Source organism: Mobula hypostoma, chromosome 14 (assembly GCF_963921235.1).
Source record: "Mobula hypostoma chromosome 14, sMobHyp1.1, whole genome shotgun sequence".
Classification (NCBI taxonomy): Eukaryota; Metazoa; Chordata; class Chondrichthyes; order Myliobatiformes; family Myliobatidae; genus Mobula; species Mobula hypostoma.
Genome location: NC_086110.1, coordinates 77,901,832 through 77,921,540, shown reverse-complemented (window position 1 = coordinate 77,921,540; position 19,709 = coordinate 77,901,832). Strand labels below are relative to the sequence as shown.

Genomic DNA, 19,709 nt, shown 5'->3' with positions numbered 1-19,709 from the left:
TAGGCAAAAGAGGGGCAACTATAGGCCAGTTAGCTTAACATCTGTAGTCGGGAAAATGCTTGAAGCTGTCATTAAGGAAGAAATAGCAAAACATTTAGAAAGGAATGGTTCCATTAGACAGATGCAGCATGGATTCAGAAAGGGCAGGTCCTGTTTGACAAACTTACTGGAGTTCTCTGAAGACATAATGAATACAGCGGGTAGAGGGGAACAGGTGGATGTCGTAGAGTTGGATTTCAAGAAGGTGTTCGATAAGGTGCCGCACAAGAGACTTATAAATAAGATACGGATGCATGGAGTCGGAGGAAGTGTATTGGCATGGATAGTGGATTGGTTAACCAATAGAAGGCAGAGAGTTGGTACAAATGGGTGTTTCTCCGGTTGGCAGTCAGTGGTGAGTGGGGTGCCGCAGGGGTCGGTGCTGGGCCCGCAGCTGTTTACCATTTACATTGATGATTTGGAAGAGGGGACTGAGTTAGTGTTGCAAAATTTGCTGATGACACTAAACTGAGTGGAAAAGCAAATTGTACAGTGGATGTGGAGAATCTGCAGAGGGATATAGATAGGATAAGTGAGTGGGCCAAGGTCTGGCAGATGGAATACAACGTTCAGAAATGTGAGATCATCTACTTTGGAAGGAATAATGGAAGAGCAGATTATTATTTAAATGGTGAAAGGTTGCAGCATGCTGTTGTGCAGAGGGAATTGGTAGTGCTTGGCAAGTTGGCTTGCAGGTACAACAGGCAGTGTGCCTGTGTCCTTGAGCAAGGCACTTAACCACACATTGCTCTAGTGTCTGTGCGAGGAATGGCGCCACACACAGACTTCCAATCTGCGCTTTGTAAGACATGAAAATGTCCGACGCAGGCCTCTCATGGTCTGAGTTGACGTTCCCCTACAATGGGTTATTAAGAAGGCAAACGGAATGTTGGCCTTCATTGCAAGAGGGATTGAATTCAAGAGCAGGGAGGTCATGCTGCAACTATACAGGGTACTGGTGAGGCTGCACCTGGAGTACTGTGTGCAGTTCTGGTCTCCATACTTGAGGAAGGATATACTGGCTTTGGAGGCAGTGCAGAGGAAGTTCACCAGGTTGATTCCAGAGATGAAGAGGTTAACCTATGAGAGATTGAGCTGCCTGGGACTATACTCTCTGGAATTCAGAAGAATGAGAAGGGATTTTATAGAAACGTACAAAATTTTGAAAGGGATAGATAAATAGAAGTAGAAAAGTTGTTTCCATTGGTAGGTGAGACTAGAACTAGGGGACATTGCCTCAAGATTCAAAGGAGAAGATTTAGGACGGAGATGAGGAGAAACTGTTTTTCCCAGAAAGTGGTGAATCTGCGGAATTCTCTGCCCAGGGAAGCAGTTGAGGCTTCTTCATTAAATATACTTAAGATACAGTTAGATAGATTTTTACATATTTGGGGAATTAAGGGTTATGGAGAAAAGGCAGGTAGATGGAGCTGAGTTTACGGACAGATCAGCCATGATCTTATTGAATGGCGGGGCAGGCTCAATGGGCCGGACGGCCTACTCCTGCTCCTATTCCAGACATCTGTAAATCAGGTTTAAAAAAAACCTGCTGCTAATATCTTCCCTAAACTTTACTTCATCACCTTAAATGGATCTTCTCTTATATTGGCCACTTCTGCCTCAAGAAAAGATATTGGCTGTCCTGTGTAATTATGCCCCTCATAATTATAAAGACCTCTATCAAGTTGCTTCTCATCTTCCTTCAGTCCAAAGAGAAAAGTCCTAGCTCGCTCGGCTTTGCATGTTAATTTTCAATAATGGGACCCAGGTTCCATAAACATCAATCTCTCCGTTTAATAAATACTCCAGCTTTATTTGACAAGTAGATGGGATCACATTTTCCACATTCGGTTCCGTTTGCCATGTCCTTTCATTCATGTAGCTTGTCACCACTCCTTTCACGATCATTGCAAACAGACAGAGGTTGGTGAACAGCGAGGGACCTGACACAATTGCTGCTGCACTGGTCACAGACTCCCAATTATTCCTTGTGCTCCCACTCTACTGAATCAACTCTGGTATGGCACATTATCAAAGGCCTTCTGAAAGTCCAAATACACATCAATTGTTTATCCTATTCTGCTTGTTACAAGAAAGCTCTTAATTGATTAAATGCATTTTCTTTCACAATTCTCTGTCAACCACACCAAATCTTTTTACCACAAGTACCCAGAATTGGCATTGAGCTGATAAAGAATGAAACACCACATTGAACCTGTCACAAAATGCCAGTAACATATGATGTAACATTCACTATAAGATCTTCAACAAAATAATGCAGTTAGCAAAGATGAACTATTTAAGATACAGTACGAGGAAGACAATTTAAGCCATTGGCTTCCTGTTCCCTCTGATATATCAAACTTCTGTGGAAGGCTAATACTTTTCTCACGAGCAAGTGGCAGAACAATTTTCTCCTCAATTTATGCTCACCCTGGCTCTCTGATGTCTCTTGCAACACGACAATTCCAGTCTCGATAAAAATCATTTTCTTTGTCAAAATCATCATCTCCAATGGTGACATTGAATCGCTTCTCCTCAAAGTCTGGCTCCTGTTCCTTTCTGATGGTGGCTTTTTTCAACATCTGAAAATAAAAAGAGCAGAAACTGAGGAGATACCAGATATTCTAGTAGCAGCTCAACAGGTTTCTCACAATCTTTCGGTCTTTTCGTTCCCCCACCCCCACAGACACTGAACTTCACATAATTTGCTTGACGCCTTGATTGCAATATTTTAAATATGAGCTGCAATTATTGATGCCGATGACGTAAGGTACAACCAAGGGCCACTTTTGGTACACCAACTTCCATTCACTGCACTCTTGCCAGAGTTCATATCTCAATGCAGAGAACAGAACCAGGACTGTACTTCAGAGCAGAATTAAGGGAGAGCTACAATTTGTAAGGGCAATGCTCTGCTATCAGAGATAAGAATAATGAGTTACTTTGTATTATCTGGGGCACATTATTATTTACCTCTTTTGCATGCCGCAGGCCTCTCTCCCATGCACTTTCTGCTGGAGGCTCCAACGGAATAGGAGGCATCAATTCTTCAATTACTGGAGCTCCCTAGTCCCAGGAGAGAATAAACCTACGTTAAACCAAATGCTGTCAATACTGTCAATAAGTGTACACACATGAGAAATCAATATCTGAGGCCAGGCAGAATCTACAGCTCATCTTAATAAAGGGCAGAGATTTCTTTTGGCAACCGCAGAGGGTACTAGAGGCATGAAACTAAATTTTATACATCTAGCCAACATAACTATTTCCACATACATGCACTCTATACCCAGAAAACCAACAGTTCCCTGGCCCCAACCACCCTACCTGAATCCAACATAGGCCTTCTCTGAAGAAGTCTAATACTAGAAAATTAAATTCCAAAATATAACCAGAAGACGGTGCCAGCAATTCTTGTGACCAAAAGTAACATCATCAAGACGGTTTACAAATCAACTCCTTTCACTTCTTTAACAACATTTTTCTTTAAGATGTGGTTCTGTTACTGTTGGAGCCTGTTATCTACATTCTGCCGTTGTGCCTTTGTGCCAATCGGGTGATCTGGTGCTTCGCTGTCTCTGACAGGGTTCACGAGCAAGGTATACAACATGGAGGCAGAGAAGCCTGGAGACAGGCCGCGAGCCTGTGATCAACTCCATCTCTCACTGATTTCGCCAATTAAAGCACCGAGGAAGACTGAAATCATTGAGGCAGATGCAGAGGGTGAGCCAGTGTTCAGCGCTATCTACTCGCCTCTCACTCACTGCTGCCTGAGAAGATGTTTGCATGTGGAGGTCTCTCTCTCTATGCTGTCAGGGGATAGTGCCAGAACAACGTCTGTTTGCCGTGGTTTGTAGATCTGGACTCTAATTCAGGCTTATGATGTGTTCTAGTTCTGGTCACTCCTTTTTTTGTTACTACTTTTGGGTGATTATTAAACCAGGGTGGCCTGCAGATAATGAACACTAAGCTGATCTGAAATATGCCTTTTGATTTTGTGTTTTATAGTTTGTTGCCATTTCCACTTTTTTTGTGCATGAAGGTATTGTTGTTTTTCTTTGAACAGGTTGGGACAATGGCTGTTTCATGGCTGTCTGTAACGAAGATGAATTTCAGGGCTGTATGCCGCATACATAATCAATGTACTTTGAATCTTTGATAATCTGGCACACACTCATGGTATTCAATAACTGACAAAGCCAGAACAAGACAGTAGTTAAATTAGTACGGCAAAAATACAGGTTTTAACTCTGCTAACAAGTACATATTAGGAACTTTTCGCTACAACTCTTTTTACACAACAGCATCACCTGCAGGTAGCTTCCAGCAACTGCAGTGCTTGGTGAGACAAGACGAAAGCTTGGGGCATTAAGATGATCTGCATGTGAAGCTTCATGTAAGGAAATTTCAGGTTTCAGAATCAGATTTAATATCAGAATATGTTATGAAATTGTTGTTTTACAGCAGCAGCACATTGTAATACATAGTAATAAAAACTATAAACTACAATAAATATATATTTAAAATGATTAAACAAGTAGTGCCAAAAGAGTGTAAAATATACTGAGGTGGTATTCATGGGTTCACTGTCCATTCAGAAATCTGGTGGTGAAGGGAAAATAGTTCCTGGAACATTGAGTGTGTTTCTTCAGGCCCCTTGATGAGAGCAATGAGAAGAGAGCATATCATGGGTGATGGGGGCCCTAAATGAAGGGTGCCACCTTTTTGAGCTATCACCTTTTGAAGGTGTCCCGGATGCTGGGGAGGCTAGTGCCCATGATGGAGCTGGAGTTTACAAATTTCTGCAGCTTTTTCCAATCCTGTGCAGTGAATCATCCATACAAGATGGCAATACACCAATTAGAATGCTCTCCATGGTACATCAGTAGAAATTTGCAAGCGTCTTTGCTGACAAACGAATTCTCCCAAACTCCTAGTGAAATATAGCTGCTGTAGTGCCTCTTGGAATTGTAGCAATATGTTGGGCCCAGGTTTAAATTGTGTTAAGGAACTATTCTGAAGATTCTGTAACTGAGTGGGTACAGAAAGCTTCCGTGGACCAACTGACTGGTACGTTGTCTCCTGCACTCTGATTGCCCAACTAGGGCGTACAGTCTTTCACTGATTCTGATATAATTGTTATTCTACAGATTTATTGAGTACGCCCACAAGAAAATGAATCTCAGTGTTGTATATGGTGGCATACAAATACGCTGATAACAAAATTTACTTTAAGACTTGCAGATTTCTACATGCGGTGGAGGACAGTTTGACTAGCTGCATCACCTTCTGAGATGGAGCCTCCAATGTGCATGGTCACAACCGGCTGCAGACTCAGCTGGCTTCATCATGCCACAACCACTGCCGCCATCCAAGACAGCCTCAAAAAGGCGGCATCCATCACTAAGGACCCACACCATCCAGGACACGTCTTCTTCTTGTTAATACTATCAGGTCAGACAATAATTTAGGAACAGTGTTTTCCTCTTCACCATCAGATTTCATCAATCCATAACCCCATGGGCACCACCTTTTTACTACCTTTATTGCTCTATTTACTTTTATAATTTAGACTAATCTTACAACTATGCACTGCACTGCTTCTGAAAAACAAATTTCATATTAAATATAATAAATTTGATTGACTGATTTGAACCTTAACATGACTGCTCCAAATTCCCAAACTTCAAAAAATACTGCACTCATACACAATCTCAGTGTAGTTAACTCCTACTCAGCAATGGATAAAAAGTCATACAGATGGAATTGCTTGCAGATTGCAAATCAACTCCTTGAAAGCATTTGAAGCCAGGTAGATGATTAGGCGTGTGCTGGAGCCATGGACTGATAGAGAGCTTAATGTGCAGCTGCATCCTGGGTTGGAACCAGGACCTGGAATGCAGTTAGATGTATGCCCATGTTCACACACGTTGGAGAAAATAGGCAGTCTCCAATAGATCAATAGTGTTCTGTGCTAGTGTTATCCAATGGATATGCCACATTAAAGGGTTAATGTATGGGGGGCCTTGATGGTTCCAGGCCTGTACTTGCTGAAGCTTAGAAGAAAGAAAGGGATCTCACTGAAACCTATTGAATACTGAAATACCTAGATAGAATGGATGTGGAGAAGATATTTCCTATAGTGGGTGAGGTTTGGACCAGAGGGCACAGCTTCAAAAGAGGGACATCCATGAGGAGGAACTTCTTTAGCCAGGGGTTAGTGTATCTGTGGAATTCATTGCCAATGTGAAGACCAAGTCATTGGGTATATTTAAAGTGGAGGTCGATAGGTTCTTGATTAGTCAGGGCATCAAAGGTTACAGGGAAAAGACAGGAGAATGGGATTGAGAGGGTTAATAAATCAGCCATGATGGAATGGTGGAGCACTCGATGAGCTGAATAGCCTAATTCTGCCCCTACATCTTATTAGAGGAAACCATAGGGCCAACATCCATTTTGCAATAGAATTTCTCTAAAATGCTGAAATTGACACCACATCCACCACTTGCACTGGCAGCTCATTCCACGCTCTCACCACCCTCTAAACGAAGAAGTTTCCCCTCATGTCCCCCTTAAACTTCCAACCTTTCACCCTTAACCCATGACCTCTTACTGTAGTCTCACGCAATCCTCAGAGAAAAAGCCTGCTTGCATTTACCCTTTCTATATCCCTCAATTTTGTATACCTCTATCAAATTTCCCCTCAAATTTCTAAATTATAGAGAATAAAGTTCTAACCTATTCAACCTTTCCCTATGACTCAAGTCCTGACAACATCCATGTAAATTTTCTCTGCATCCTTCCAGTTTGTTCTGGACTCAACAATATCTCCTTACTGTAATTTTATTTGACTTAGGATTTAAACATGAATTTTATAAACTCAACTTCCAAACAGCAGCATCTCAAGATTTCACAAATATAGTTAAAATATGTACTCACCAAGACATGAGTTTCCTAGAAAGAAGACAAGAAGAAAGGGTGTTAACACTGAAACAAATCAAGTAATTTATGTTTCTGAACTGGAGTAACTTGTGCTGTTGGATCAGTGATAGCTACTATAAACTGCTCCATGTGTGACACCAGCTCTCTTGCCACAGTAGCAGAGCAGCAGTGACCCAAGTTCAATTCCCACCACTGTATGTAAGAAGTTTGTACATTCTCCCCCTCACCATGTGGATTTTCTCCAAGTACTCCAGTTTCCTCCCACATTCTAAAAACATACAGGTTAGGGTTCGTAAGCTACGTTGGTTAGCTAGCATGTTATGTTGGCACCGGAAGCATGGCAATTCTTGTGGGCTGCCTCAGCACATCTGCAGACTGTGTTGGTCGTTAACGCAAAACAATAAATTTCACTGTGCTTCAACGTGCATGTGACAAATTTTAAAGCCAATCTGTTTTTCTTTTTAAAAGATAAAATCTTTAAGATCTTGGTGCTAAGCTTTTCTCTGTGTGACTGTATGGGTGTGTACAACAGAAGCTCAGGGAGCTGCACAATTTGCTCACCTTCCAACTAACATTAAATTGCTAATAGAAATAGATTCAGGGCTCACCATTAAAGGTAGAGCATAGTTGAGAAACACCTGCCCCAAAGCTCAATCCTATTAATACTGACAACAAATCAACAGATTAAAGACACAGTCCCCAGAGTGGCCTGAGGTGAGAGAGAGAGAGAGGTGGGGGGTGTGGGGGGGGGGGGGAAGCAACAAAAATTTTAAATTAAAAAAGCCACAGTCCTAATGGGGTAGAACTAGGGGTCTCAGGCCCAGAGGACCAACATCCAAAGGGATAAGTCTAGCTAAACAGTTTTTCCAGCCTTGATGTTTACACCTTCACCTGGTGACTTAAAATCAGATTTCCTTTTGAGCTTCTTATACCCTGGAGATACAATAATGCATGAACAGGTTTTATTTAATTTACACTGAGTAGTGATAGTAGTCAGTGCATGGTTTTTTAAACATACGTGTGTGCACGTGCGTGTGTGCGCACACATATTTGGAAACCAAGTTTGAACTCATGATCAGCTTTTTCACAGTAGTGTATGTGGGGTATACGAAACATCTGGAAGATCTCTACTAACCTGCTCAAGAACAATGCCTTCCCCTGAACCCTAATGCCTTCACTATCGTTTTGGGAGATTTTAACAAGGCCAGTCTGAAAAAATCACTAGGCAATTACCATCAACAGATAACTTGCAATACCAGAGGAAACCACACACTGGACCATTGTTACACCACCATCAAGAATGCCTACCGTGCTATTCCATGCCCTCATTTCGGGAAGTCTGATCACCTGGCTGTACTTCTACTCCCTGAGTATAGGCAGAGACTGAAGACTGCAGCACCAGCAGTGAGGACCAAGAAGGTTTGGACAAGGGAAGCACAGGAGCACCTACAGGACTCTTTGAATTGGTGGACTGGATTGTATTCAGGGATTCATCTTTGAATCTGGATGAGTATGCTGCAGTTGTTACCGACTTCATTAAGACCTGCGTGGATGAGTGTGTGCCCACAAAGACTTGTACATTCCCAAACCAAAAGCCGTGGGTGAACCAGGACGTACATCATCTGCTGAAGACTAGATCTGCGGCATTCAAGTCTGGCAAGCCAGGCCTGTACCAGAAAACCAGGTATGATTTGAGAAGGGCTATTTCAAGGGTGAAGGGACAATTTCAAACGAGGTTGGAGGCGATATCAGATGCATGGCAACTCTGGCAGGGTCTGCAAGGCATCACTTCCTACAAAGCAAAACCCAACAGTATGAATGGCAGCGATGCTTTACTACCAGATGAACTCAATGCCTTCTATGCACGCCTTGAAAGGGAGAACACAACTACAGCTGTGAAGATCCCTGCTGCACCTGATGACCCTGTGATCTCTGTCTCAGAGGCCGATGTTAGACTGTCTTTAAAGAGAGTGAACCCTCGCAAGGCAGAAGGTCCCGATGGAGTACCTGGTAAGGCTCTGAAAACCTGTGCCAACCAACTAGCGGGAGTATTCAAGGACATTTTCAACCTCTCACTGCTCCGGGCAGAAGTTCCCACTTGCTCCAAAAAGGCAACAATTATACCAGTGCCAAAGAAGAATAACATGGGCTGCCTTAATGATTATCCCCCAGTAGCACCCACATCAACAGTGATGAAATGCTTTGAGAGGCTGGATACGACTAGGCTGAACTCCTGCTTCAGCAGGGACCTGGACCCATTGCAATTTGCCTATTGTCACAATAGCTCATCGGCAGACGCAATCTCCATGAGTCTTCACACGGTTTTAGACCACCAAGACAACACAAACACCTGCGTCAGGATGCTGTTCATCGACTATAGCTCAGCGTTTAATACCATCATTCCCACAATCCTGATTGAGAAGTTGCAGAACCTGGGCCTCAGTACCTAACTGGAAGCCACAGTCTGTGGTGATAACGTATCTTCTTCACTGACGATCAACACTGGCGCACCTCAGGGGTGTGAGCTCAGCCCACTGCTCTTCCCTCTGTATACACATGACTGTGTGGCTAGGCATATCTCAAATACCATCCACAAATTTGTTGATGATACAACCATTGTTGGTAGAATCTCAGGTGGTTACGAGAGGGCGTACAGGAGTGAGATATGCCAACTAGTGGAATGGTGCCACAGCAACAACATGGCACTCAATGTCAGTAAGACAAAAGAGCTGATTGTGGACTTCAGGAAGGGTAAGAGGAAGGAACACATACCGATCCTCATTGAGGGATCAGAAGTGGAGAGAGTGAGCAGCTTCAAGTTCCTGGGTGTCAAGATCTCTGAGGATCTAACCTGGTCCCAACATATTGATGTAGTTATAAAGAAGCCAAGACAGTGGCTTCACTTTATTAGGCGTTTGAAGAGATTTGGCATGTCAACAAATACACTCAAAAACTTCTATAGTTGTACCATGGAGAGCATTCTGACAGGCTGCATCACTGTCTGGTATGGAGGGGCTACTGCACAGGACCAAAAGAAGCTGCAGAAGGTTGTAAATCTAGTCAGCTCCATCTTGGGCACTAGCCTACAAAGTACCCAGGGCACCTTTAGGGAGCGGAGTCTCAGAAAGGCAGTGCCCATTATTGAAGACCTCCAGCACCCAGGGAATGCCCTTTTCTCACTGTTACCATCAGGTAGGAGATACAGAAGCCTGAAGGCACACACTCAGTGATTCAGGAACAGCTTCTTCCCTCAGCCATCCAATTCCTGAATGGACTTTGAAACTTTGGACACTACCTCACTATTTTTAAATATACAGTATTTCTGTTTTTGCATGTTTCTTAATAATCTATTCAATATACATAATTGATTTACTTGTTTGTTTATTATGTTTTATTTTGTTTATTATTTTTTTTTCTCTGTCTCTGCTAGATTATGTATTGCACTGAACTGCTGCTGCTAAGTTAACAAATTTCACATCACATGCTGGTAATAATAAACCTGATTCTGATTCTGACCTCTCGATATTAAGATCCATGTGGAAAACATGGATCATTTGGGATTACTCTTTGGCAAAGGCACACATTGATGACAGAATTCATCATCCTAGAACTAATGCACACTGTGAGTGAATGCTCCAGCCATTATTAGTTTTTCATAAAAATCTGTGGTCAGGATCATAGAAGGAGAGATCTTATTAATCAATTCAAAAATCCCATGCAAAAAAACCTTGATTTGAACTCATTAACAGTGAGCTACTGGTTCAGGATGTGACAGAACACAGAACAGTACAGCACAGGAACAGGCCCTTCACAGCTCACCATGTTGTGCTGAACCAATTAAATTAGTAATCAAATGCCCAACTAATCTAATCCCCTCTGCCTACACAATGTCCACATCCTTCCATTTTCTTCTCATTTATGTGCCTATCTAAACAGCTCTTCAAAGTCTCCAATATTTCTGACTCTACCCCCACCCTAGGCAGCATATTCCAGGCATCCTCCATTCAGAGTAAAAAAAAAAATTGCCCCTCACATCTTTGAAATTGCCTCCTCTCACCTTAAATGTATGCCCTCTGGTACTGACATTTCAACCCTGGGAAAAAGATACTGTCTGACTATGCTTCTCAGTCTTATAGACCTCTATCAGATCGTCACAGAAGACAAACTAAGTTTGCCCAACATCTCATTATAGAACATGGCCTCTAATCCAGACAGCATCCTCCAAAGCCTCTATTGGTGACAAGTTACCCATCTGAGGAAAAGCATGTTCGAAGATCAGGATATTAAACCTGGTACAAAGCTCATGGCCAGCAGTGTTTCATGGGCCTACAGCCAGCAACTCAATGAACTGGAGAGGTACCCATGATACTAACTGCCGAAAATGCTCCAAATACATTGCTAAACGAGCAACAGTTCCTCCAAAACTGGTGAGCAGGCCATTTGTGCATAGATGCCAGATTCCAGTAATGAATTTTTCACAGATTTGGTGTACATGCTTTGCTAATTCTCCGTGGATTGTCACCTTGTCGTGGTGGAGAAGCTTGTGTGGTCCTGTGATCCCGAGAGTAATGCCGTCTGGAGCTATGCTCCTGGTAGGGTCACCCATGGCAGTAAGGTCGAGCGTGAGGTCCCTGACAAAGAACAATCCAACCAAGACCTCAACGGTGGAACAGGCGGACAAAGTTACTTCGAACTTAACCGCTGTGAAGGCGGATGAAGGCTGCAACAAATCCATCAGCTCCAATCGTCATGGTTTCCATGCCATTGGAATCATTTGGTTGATTTGTGAAGTATCGTGTGCTTCTTGGAGTGCAACATCAAGTACACGTTAAACAAATACACGCACAGGCTTCTTCACTCTGTGGACCACTTCTTCAGAACGAAGACCATCATCCTCGACCTTGAGGGATAGCCACGACGACGAAGGAGCCAATGGTGTGAAGCAAGCATCTGTTGAATGCTGACCAAACACCTGTCAGAATCCTGCTGAAAATAATTCAATACTGTTCTCAAAGTCCCCATAATAACCACAACATTCTCACTGACTCACAGGAGAGCACCTGGGAAGGCAATAAACACCCTCCATAAACACCCGCTGCCTCAGTGCAAGGAAATGTGGAGGTCATTCACATAGCATCAAACTATTCACTACTCCCATTGAGTGCCATCGAACTACCAATGGCAGAGTCTGCGATTCCCAGATAGAAGCATTTGGTCACCTCTAAGACAAGAACTGAGATGGAAGCAAACCAGATTCTGATTTATTTATCACGTGTACATTGACATATTGTGAAATGCATTGTTTGTGCTAATAACCAACACACCCAAGGATGCGCTGGGGGCAGATCTTCAATTTTCCAATCATCCTTAACCCTGAGGGGTATACAAAATGAAGAAATGTTAAAGCAGAACACTGTTTGGCATGGCAGAGTAGCGGTCAGCAGTTTTACAGCACCAGTAATCCATTGTCTGTAAGGAGTTTATACATTCCCACCATAATCATGTGGGTTTCCTCTGGGTGTCTGGTTTTCCCCCACATTCCAAAGATGGGTTAGAGTTGGGGACATACCATGTTGGCACCAGAAGTATGGCGATATTCGCAGCGTACCTCATCATATTCTGCGTTGGTTGTTGACGCAAACGAGGCATTTCACTGTATGTTTCAATGTTTCAATATACATGTGACAAATAAAGCTAATCTTCAATCTCTGCAGGAGTGCTGCTTAGGGATGAAAGAACAGGGTGGCGTCTAAGGATGCATCACACCTTGGAATGTATTGGTACAATGGCAGCAAAGAGTTACACCTTCTAAAAGGGTTTAATAACTATGATTGCAAAGGATGGGGCCTAGGGGTAATGAGGGATAAGTAAGTAATTACAGGAAATAAAGATTCTGAGATACACGCAAAACGCTGCCTGACCTGCTGATTTCCTCCAGAATTTTGCGTTTGTCCTCCTCGGATTTCCAGCATCTAAAGATTTTCTCTTCTTTAGGATTCTGAGATACTTTGTCTGGACTGACAGGCTTATTGAACATCTGAGGTATGGTCCTATTTCAGAGTAGGCTCAAGAGAAACTAAGAAAGGCACTAACATTCCCAGTGATGAAAAACTCGCAGTTCACAGGCGGAGATTTAGTGGAAGCACATCCCTGCAATAAGCTTAGGATGGCTTAGGTGAGAGACAAGAATAGAATGTACCAGATGTCTGAAGGAATAAAGTGGGGTGCTGAATAATATTCACAAAACACTTCAGGAACTAAGCAGGTCAGATGCATCAATGGAGGGGAATAAACAAGTGATGCTTTGTGGCAATATGATGAGGGCAGGAAAGTATAGCCTGCATTTTGGGCCAAGACCCTTCTCACACTACCACAGGATTTTGATGCAGCTAAAATCTGTTACAACTGATTTTGTTGAGTCATAGAAAATACAGCACAGAAACAGGCTCTTCAGCCCATCTAGTCTGTGCCGAACCATTTAAACTGCATAGTCCCATCGAGCTGAGCCTGGACCATAGTCATCCATATCCCCACAATCCATTCCAAAGGATGGAATTAGAATAGGTTCCCAAAAAAAGTGGGAGTCAAGCACAGGGAATAAAAAGAATGACAATGTGGTGGCATGAATGTCGACTTCTCCTTCCAGTAAACAGATACCAACACCTTCTATTCCCCACCCTGTCCTTTTACCTCTTCTCATCTGCCTATTACATTCCCACCCCCCGGTTACCCTCATTCTTCCTGATGATTATAGGACTTTGCTGATGACACAAAGGCACAAAGGTTTGGGGTGTTGTGGATAGTGTGGAGGGGTGTCAGAGGTTACAGCAGAACATTGATAGGATGCAAAACTGGGCTGAGAAGTGGCAGATGGAGTTCAACCCAGATAGGTGTGAGGTGGTCCATTTTGGTAGGTCAAATATGATGGCAGAATATAGCATTAATGGCAAGACTCTTGACAGTGTGGAGGATCAGAGGGGTCTTGGGGTCCAAGTCCATAGGACACGCAAAGCCGCTACGCAGGGTGACTCTGTGGTTAAGGCGGCGTATGGTGTATTGGCCTTCATCAATCATGGGACTGAGTTTAAGAGCCGAGAGGTAATGTTGCAGCTAGATAGGACCCTGGTCAGACCCCACTTGGAGTACTGTGCTCAGTTCTGGTCACCTCACTACAGGAAGGACATGGAAACCATAGAAAGGGTGCAGAGGAGATTTACAAGGATTGCCTGGATTGGGAGCATGGCCTATGAGAATAGGTTGAGTGAACTCGGCCTTTTCTCCTTGGAGCGACGGAGGATGAGATTTGACCTGATAGAAGCGTACAAGATAATGAGAGGCATTGATCATGTAGATAGTCAGAGGCTTTTTCCCAGGGCTGAAATGGCTAGCATGAGAGGGCATAGTTTTAAGGTGCTTGGAAGTAGGTACAGAGGAGATGTCAGAGGTAGGTTTTTTTATGCAGAGAGTGGTGAGTGCATGGAATGGGCTGCCGGCGGCGGCGGTGGAGGTGGAAACAATAGGGTCTTTCAAGAGACTCCTGGACAGGTACACAGAGCTTAGAAAAATAGAGGGCTATGGGTAAACCTAGGTAGTTCTAAGGTGAGGACATGTTCGGCACAGCTTTGTGGGCCGGAGGGCCTGTATTGTGCTGTAGGTTTTCTATGTTTCTATATTTCTTCCCTTTCTCCTCTGGTCCTCTCTGATCAGACTTCTCCAGTCCTTGGCCTTTCCCATAAGACTGGCTTCACCAATCACCTTCCAACTAGCATCTTTTCCCTTCCCTCATCTTTTTATTCTGGTTTCTTCCCCCTTCCTTCTCAGTTCTGAAAAAGGGTCTCGGCCCGAAACATTGACTATCTATTCATTTCCATAGATGCTGCCCAAATTTTCTCCAGCATTTTGTGTCTGTTGCTTCAGAAAAGGGAATAGCATTTTTAACAGGAGATAGGGTTCGAAGAGGTATAGCTGAGATAACCATGGGTATCAATAGATTCATAAAAGCTGTTGGTTGACAGTTTGCCTCCAGAGATGCCGACATGGAAACAAGATTGAGAAAGGCGGGGTGGGGGGGAGACATGTCAGAGATTAGTTTGACAAAGCTGAATTGAACTGGCAATTTATTACAATAACTTAAAATGTTGGGTATTGGTTTATTATTGTCATGTATATCAAGATACAGTTAAAAGCTTGTCTTGCATACTGTGCCTACAGATCAATTCATTACATAATGCATTGAGCTAGAATAAGGTTAAACAATAAAAATGCAGAATAAACTATAAAAACTACCAAAAAAATGCAGCACAGATAAACAATGAGGTGCAAGATCGTAATGAGGTAGATTGAGAGGACAAGAACCCATCTCATCATACAAGAGGTCTGTTTAAGGGTCTAATAGCATCAGGATCGAAGCTGTCCTTGAGCTTGATGGTACACACTTTCAGGCTTTTGTACATTCTGCCCAATGGAAGAAAGGAGAAGAAAATGCCCGGGGTGGGTGGAGTCATTGATTAAGTTGGTTGCTTTACTGAGGCACTAAGAATGTAGACAGAGTCTATGGAAGGGAAGCTGGAAAATACTTCCAGCATATGAAAGATGGAAATCTTTTATTTCAACTTCACTTGCCCCATCACTAAACTGTTCTTGTACTGGACTCACTTTCAAGGACTCTTCATCTCATGTTCTTGATACTTATCGCTTTTTTCCTTTTTTTTTACATATTGATTGTTGTCCTGTTGGGTGTAGTCTTTTATTGATTCTATTGTGTTTCTTGTATTGAGACCTTAAGACATAGGAGCAGAATTAGGCCATTTTGGCCCATCGAGTCTGCTCCGCATTCAATCATGGCTGACCCATTTCTCCCCTCCTCAGCGCCACTCCCCAACTTTCTCCCCATAATCTTTGATGCCACGGCCATTCAAGAACCTATCAATCTCTGCCTTAAATACACCCAAAGACCTAGCCTCCACCGCTGCCTGTGGTATCAAATTCCACAAATTTACCACCCTCCAGGTAAAGAAATTTCTCTGCATCTGTCTTAAATGGATATCCCTTTATCCTGAGGCCGTGCTCTCTTGTCCTAGACTCTCCCATCATGGGAAACATCCTTTCCACATCTGCTCTGTCTAGGCTTTTCAACATATGAAATTTTCATTGAGATTCCCCCTCTCACCCTTCTAAATTCCATCGAGTACAGACCCAGAGCCATCAAACGTTTCTCATAAGATAACCCTTTCATAACTGGAATCATCCTTGTAAACCTCCTCTGAACCCTCCAATGTCACACCTTTTCTTAGATAAGAAGCCCAAGACTGTTCACAACACTCAAGGTGAGGCCTCACCAGTGCTTTATAGAGCCTCAACATTACATCCCTGCTCTTGTATTTTAGACCCCTTGAAATAAATGCTAACATTGCATTTACCTTTCTCACCAACTGTTCTGCACAAAGACTCCCAAGTCCCTTTGCATCTCAGATTTTTGTATTTTCTCCCTGCTTAGAAAATAGTGTGCAGATTTATTTCTTCTATCAAAGTGCATGGCCATGCATTTTCCAACACTGTGCTTCATTTGCCACTCTTGCCCATTCTCATAATCTGTCCAAGTCTTTCTGCAGCCTTCTCTTTTCCTCAACACTACCTGCCCCTCCACCAATCTTCATATCATCTGCAAAGTTGGCAACAAAGCCATCTATTCCATCTATATCATTGATATATAACATAAAAAGAAGTGGTCCCAACAGCAAACTCCGTAGAACACCACGAGTCACTGGCAGCCAACCAAAAACAGATCACTTTATTCCCATTTGGGCCTCCTACTAATCAGCCAATTCACCAACCATGCCAGTAATTTCTCTGTAATACCATGGGCTCTTAACTTGGTAAGTAGCCTCATATGTGGCATCTTGTCAAAGGCCTTCTGAAATTTCAAATTACATCATCTACTGCATCCCCTTTATCTATACTAATTGTAATCTCCTCAAAGAATTCCCCCTTGAGGAAACTATGCTGACTTTGCACTACCTTGTCCTATGTCACCAAATACTCCATAACCTCATTCTTAACAATTGAGTCTAAAATCTTGCCCAACCACTGAGGTCAGGCTAAGTGGTCTATAATTTCCTTTCTGCTGCTTCTTTCCCTTCTTATAAAGTGGAGTGACATTTGCAATTTTCCAGTCCTCCAGAACCATGCCACAGTCCAATGATTTTGAAAGATTATTACTAATGCCTCTGTAACACTACCTCCTTCAGGACCATAGGATGTAGCTCATCTGGACCGGGTGACTTACTCACCTTTAGGTCTTTCAGCTTTTTGAGCACCTGCTCCCTTGTCATAGTAACTGCACTCACTTCTCTTCCCTCACACCCTTCAACACCTGGCAAACTGCTAGTAATTTACAGCGAACACCCGCAAGAACATGAATCTCAGGGTTGTATCTTATTTATTTACAGTGCCGAATCGGCTCTCCTGGCCCTTCGAGCCGTGCTGGCCAGTAATCCCCCGACTCAATCCTAGCCTAATCACAGGACAATTTACAATGACCAATTAACCAATCACCCGGTAGGTCTTTGGACTTTTGGAGGAAACTGGAGCACCCAGAGGAAACCCATGCAGTCATGAGGAGAACATACAAACTCCTTACAGGCAGCAGCGGAATATGATGACATTTATGTACTTTGATATTAAATTTACTTTCAACTGTGAAAGCAGAATCTACAAATGATTTTAGAAGGGATTCCTTGAGAAATTGAAGTATTAAAAGGTACCAAAGGAGATACTGAGTCGGACATGCTGACTTACCCAAGGATTTGCCTGCATCAGTGGGTGAGGTCCTAGGTGATGTCCTCCATTAGGTGAGAAAGGATCAGGTTTGGCTATCAGTGAGTAGTTTCCTTTGTCATTAATTCCCGGATGGATAAACCGACAATTATTTCCCCAAGTGCAGTTACCTACAAAACAATCTTAATCAGGAGGTGGAATAACCAAAATGTAACTGTTGAAGTATATTTCAATCCAAAATAACAAGGAAAACATAAACAGAAAAATAAACTAAATTCAAGATATTCTAATTATTCAGTGTTTCTCTAATCAGAGCTTTATTTCATCTAAATATGTACACTTAAACCCTTCATAAGCAGATGCATGCTCTTGACCTTTCTCTCTCCATCTTGTCTTGGTTGGCAACCCCAGTTCACTCCGCAACTCACCCAGTAACTCAACAAATGGCAGATGAGACTTAATGCAGACAAATACAAGGTTTTGCACTTCAGTAGGACTAACCAGGGTGGTTCTTGCACAGTGAATGGAAGGACACTGAATAGAGCTGTAGAACAAAGGGATCTGGGAATACAGGTCCCTAATTCATTGAAAGTGGCATTACAGATAGATAGGGTCATAAATAAAACTTTTGACAAATAGGCCTTCACAAATCTCCTGAGCACAGGAGATGAAATGTTATGTTGATGTTGGTTAAGACATTGGTGAAGCCTAATTTGGAGTATTGTGTGCAGTTTTGGTCACCTACCTACAGGAAAGATGTAAGCAAGGTTGAGAGAGTACTGAGAAAATTTGCAAGGATGTTGAAGGGTCAGGAGACCTGAGTTATAAGGAAAGATTGAATAGGTGTGGACTTTATTCTTTAAAACGAAGAAGATTGAGAGCAGATGATATACAAAATTATGAGTATAGATAGGGTCCGCCGGCTGGTGGCGTAGCGGCATCAGCGCCAGACTTCGGAGCAAAGACCCCCGAGTTCGAATCCAGCCGGCTCCTTTGCACACTTTCCATCCATGCTGGGTTGAGCGTCGAGCTAGCCACTCGGCCTCGTAAAAATAAGAAAGCCTGCTAAAAAAAAAAAGCCATCATGATGGCGTCCCAATGACTCCACTCAGAGTTAAGGGCTTTCTTCTTCTTCTTCATAGATAGGGTAAATGCAAGCAGGCTTTTTCCACTGAGGGTGGGTGGGACTACGAGCACAGGTCATAGGTTATGGGTAAAAGGTGATAAGTTTAAGGGGAGCATGAAGGGAGGGTGGTGAAGAGTGTGGGACAAACTACCAGCATAAGTGGTGCTTGAGAGTCAATTTCAACGTTTAAACTAAGTATGGATAGATACATGGATGGCAGGGTATGGAGGATTGTCCTGATGCAGATCAATTGAAGTAGATAATTTAAATGGCTAGGCCGAAGGAACCGTTTCTATGCTGTACCTCTCTGACTCAATAAAACTCTTTCCTCCCTTTCAGGCAAAAATACATCAAACCTCATCAACTTCAAGCTACTTCTCTAGATCTCCCTCCCTCTTACCTTCCTCTAACCACCGCATCATTCCTCTCCCAGACTATTCTTCACCATGTTATCACAATCCCTTCTGATTTACTCCACTTTAATCCTAAACTATTAGTTTTCAGTTTCATCATCACCTTTGTCCCAATAAATTCTGGGCCCGAGAACTTCAACTATTTTTCAGCTCGCTGCTGTTCTCTTTAAGCACAAGTCTTCAACTCACATTCTGAATCCTTTCTCCCTATCTTTTGGCTTCCCTATTCAGGTAGACCCATCCCTCTGGCCCCTTCTCTAGATCTATTCTTCATCAGCTGCAGGCATCAATTAGACCATCTCAATTGTCCTTCACTTACACTTTCTGCATTCTATTTATCAAGGACCAAACTCATCATCATCAAGATTGGTGCTCTTGTGCTTTGGAGCAGTAATATCTATTTTGTGGAT

At 42.9% G+C, this 19,709-nt stretch overlaps 1 protein-coding gene across 2 annotated transcripts in view; it reads right to left on the bottom strand.

Moving 5' to 3' along the window:
• Window positions 1-19,709, bottom strand: part of zc3h18 (zinc finger CCCH-type containing 18) — a 318,015-nt gene that overhangs the window by 244,520 nt on the left and 53,786 nt on the right. For both annotated transcript variants that reach the window (XM_063067274.1, XM_063067273.1), the window contains 4 exons: window positions 17,782-17,930; window positions 6,982-6,996; window positions 3,016-3,108; window positions 2,473-2,624 (listed from right to left, as the gene is read on the bottom strand). In XM_063067274.1, coding sequence (XP_062923344.1) covers window positions 2,473-2,624; window positions 3,016-3,108; window positions 6,982-6,996; window positions 17,782-17,930 — 409 coding nt within the window. The remainder of the gene's footprint in view (window positions 1-2,472; window positions 2,625-3,015; window positions 3,109-6,981; window positions 6,997-17,781; window positions 17,931-19,709) is intronic.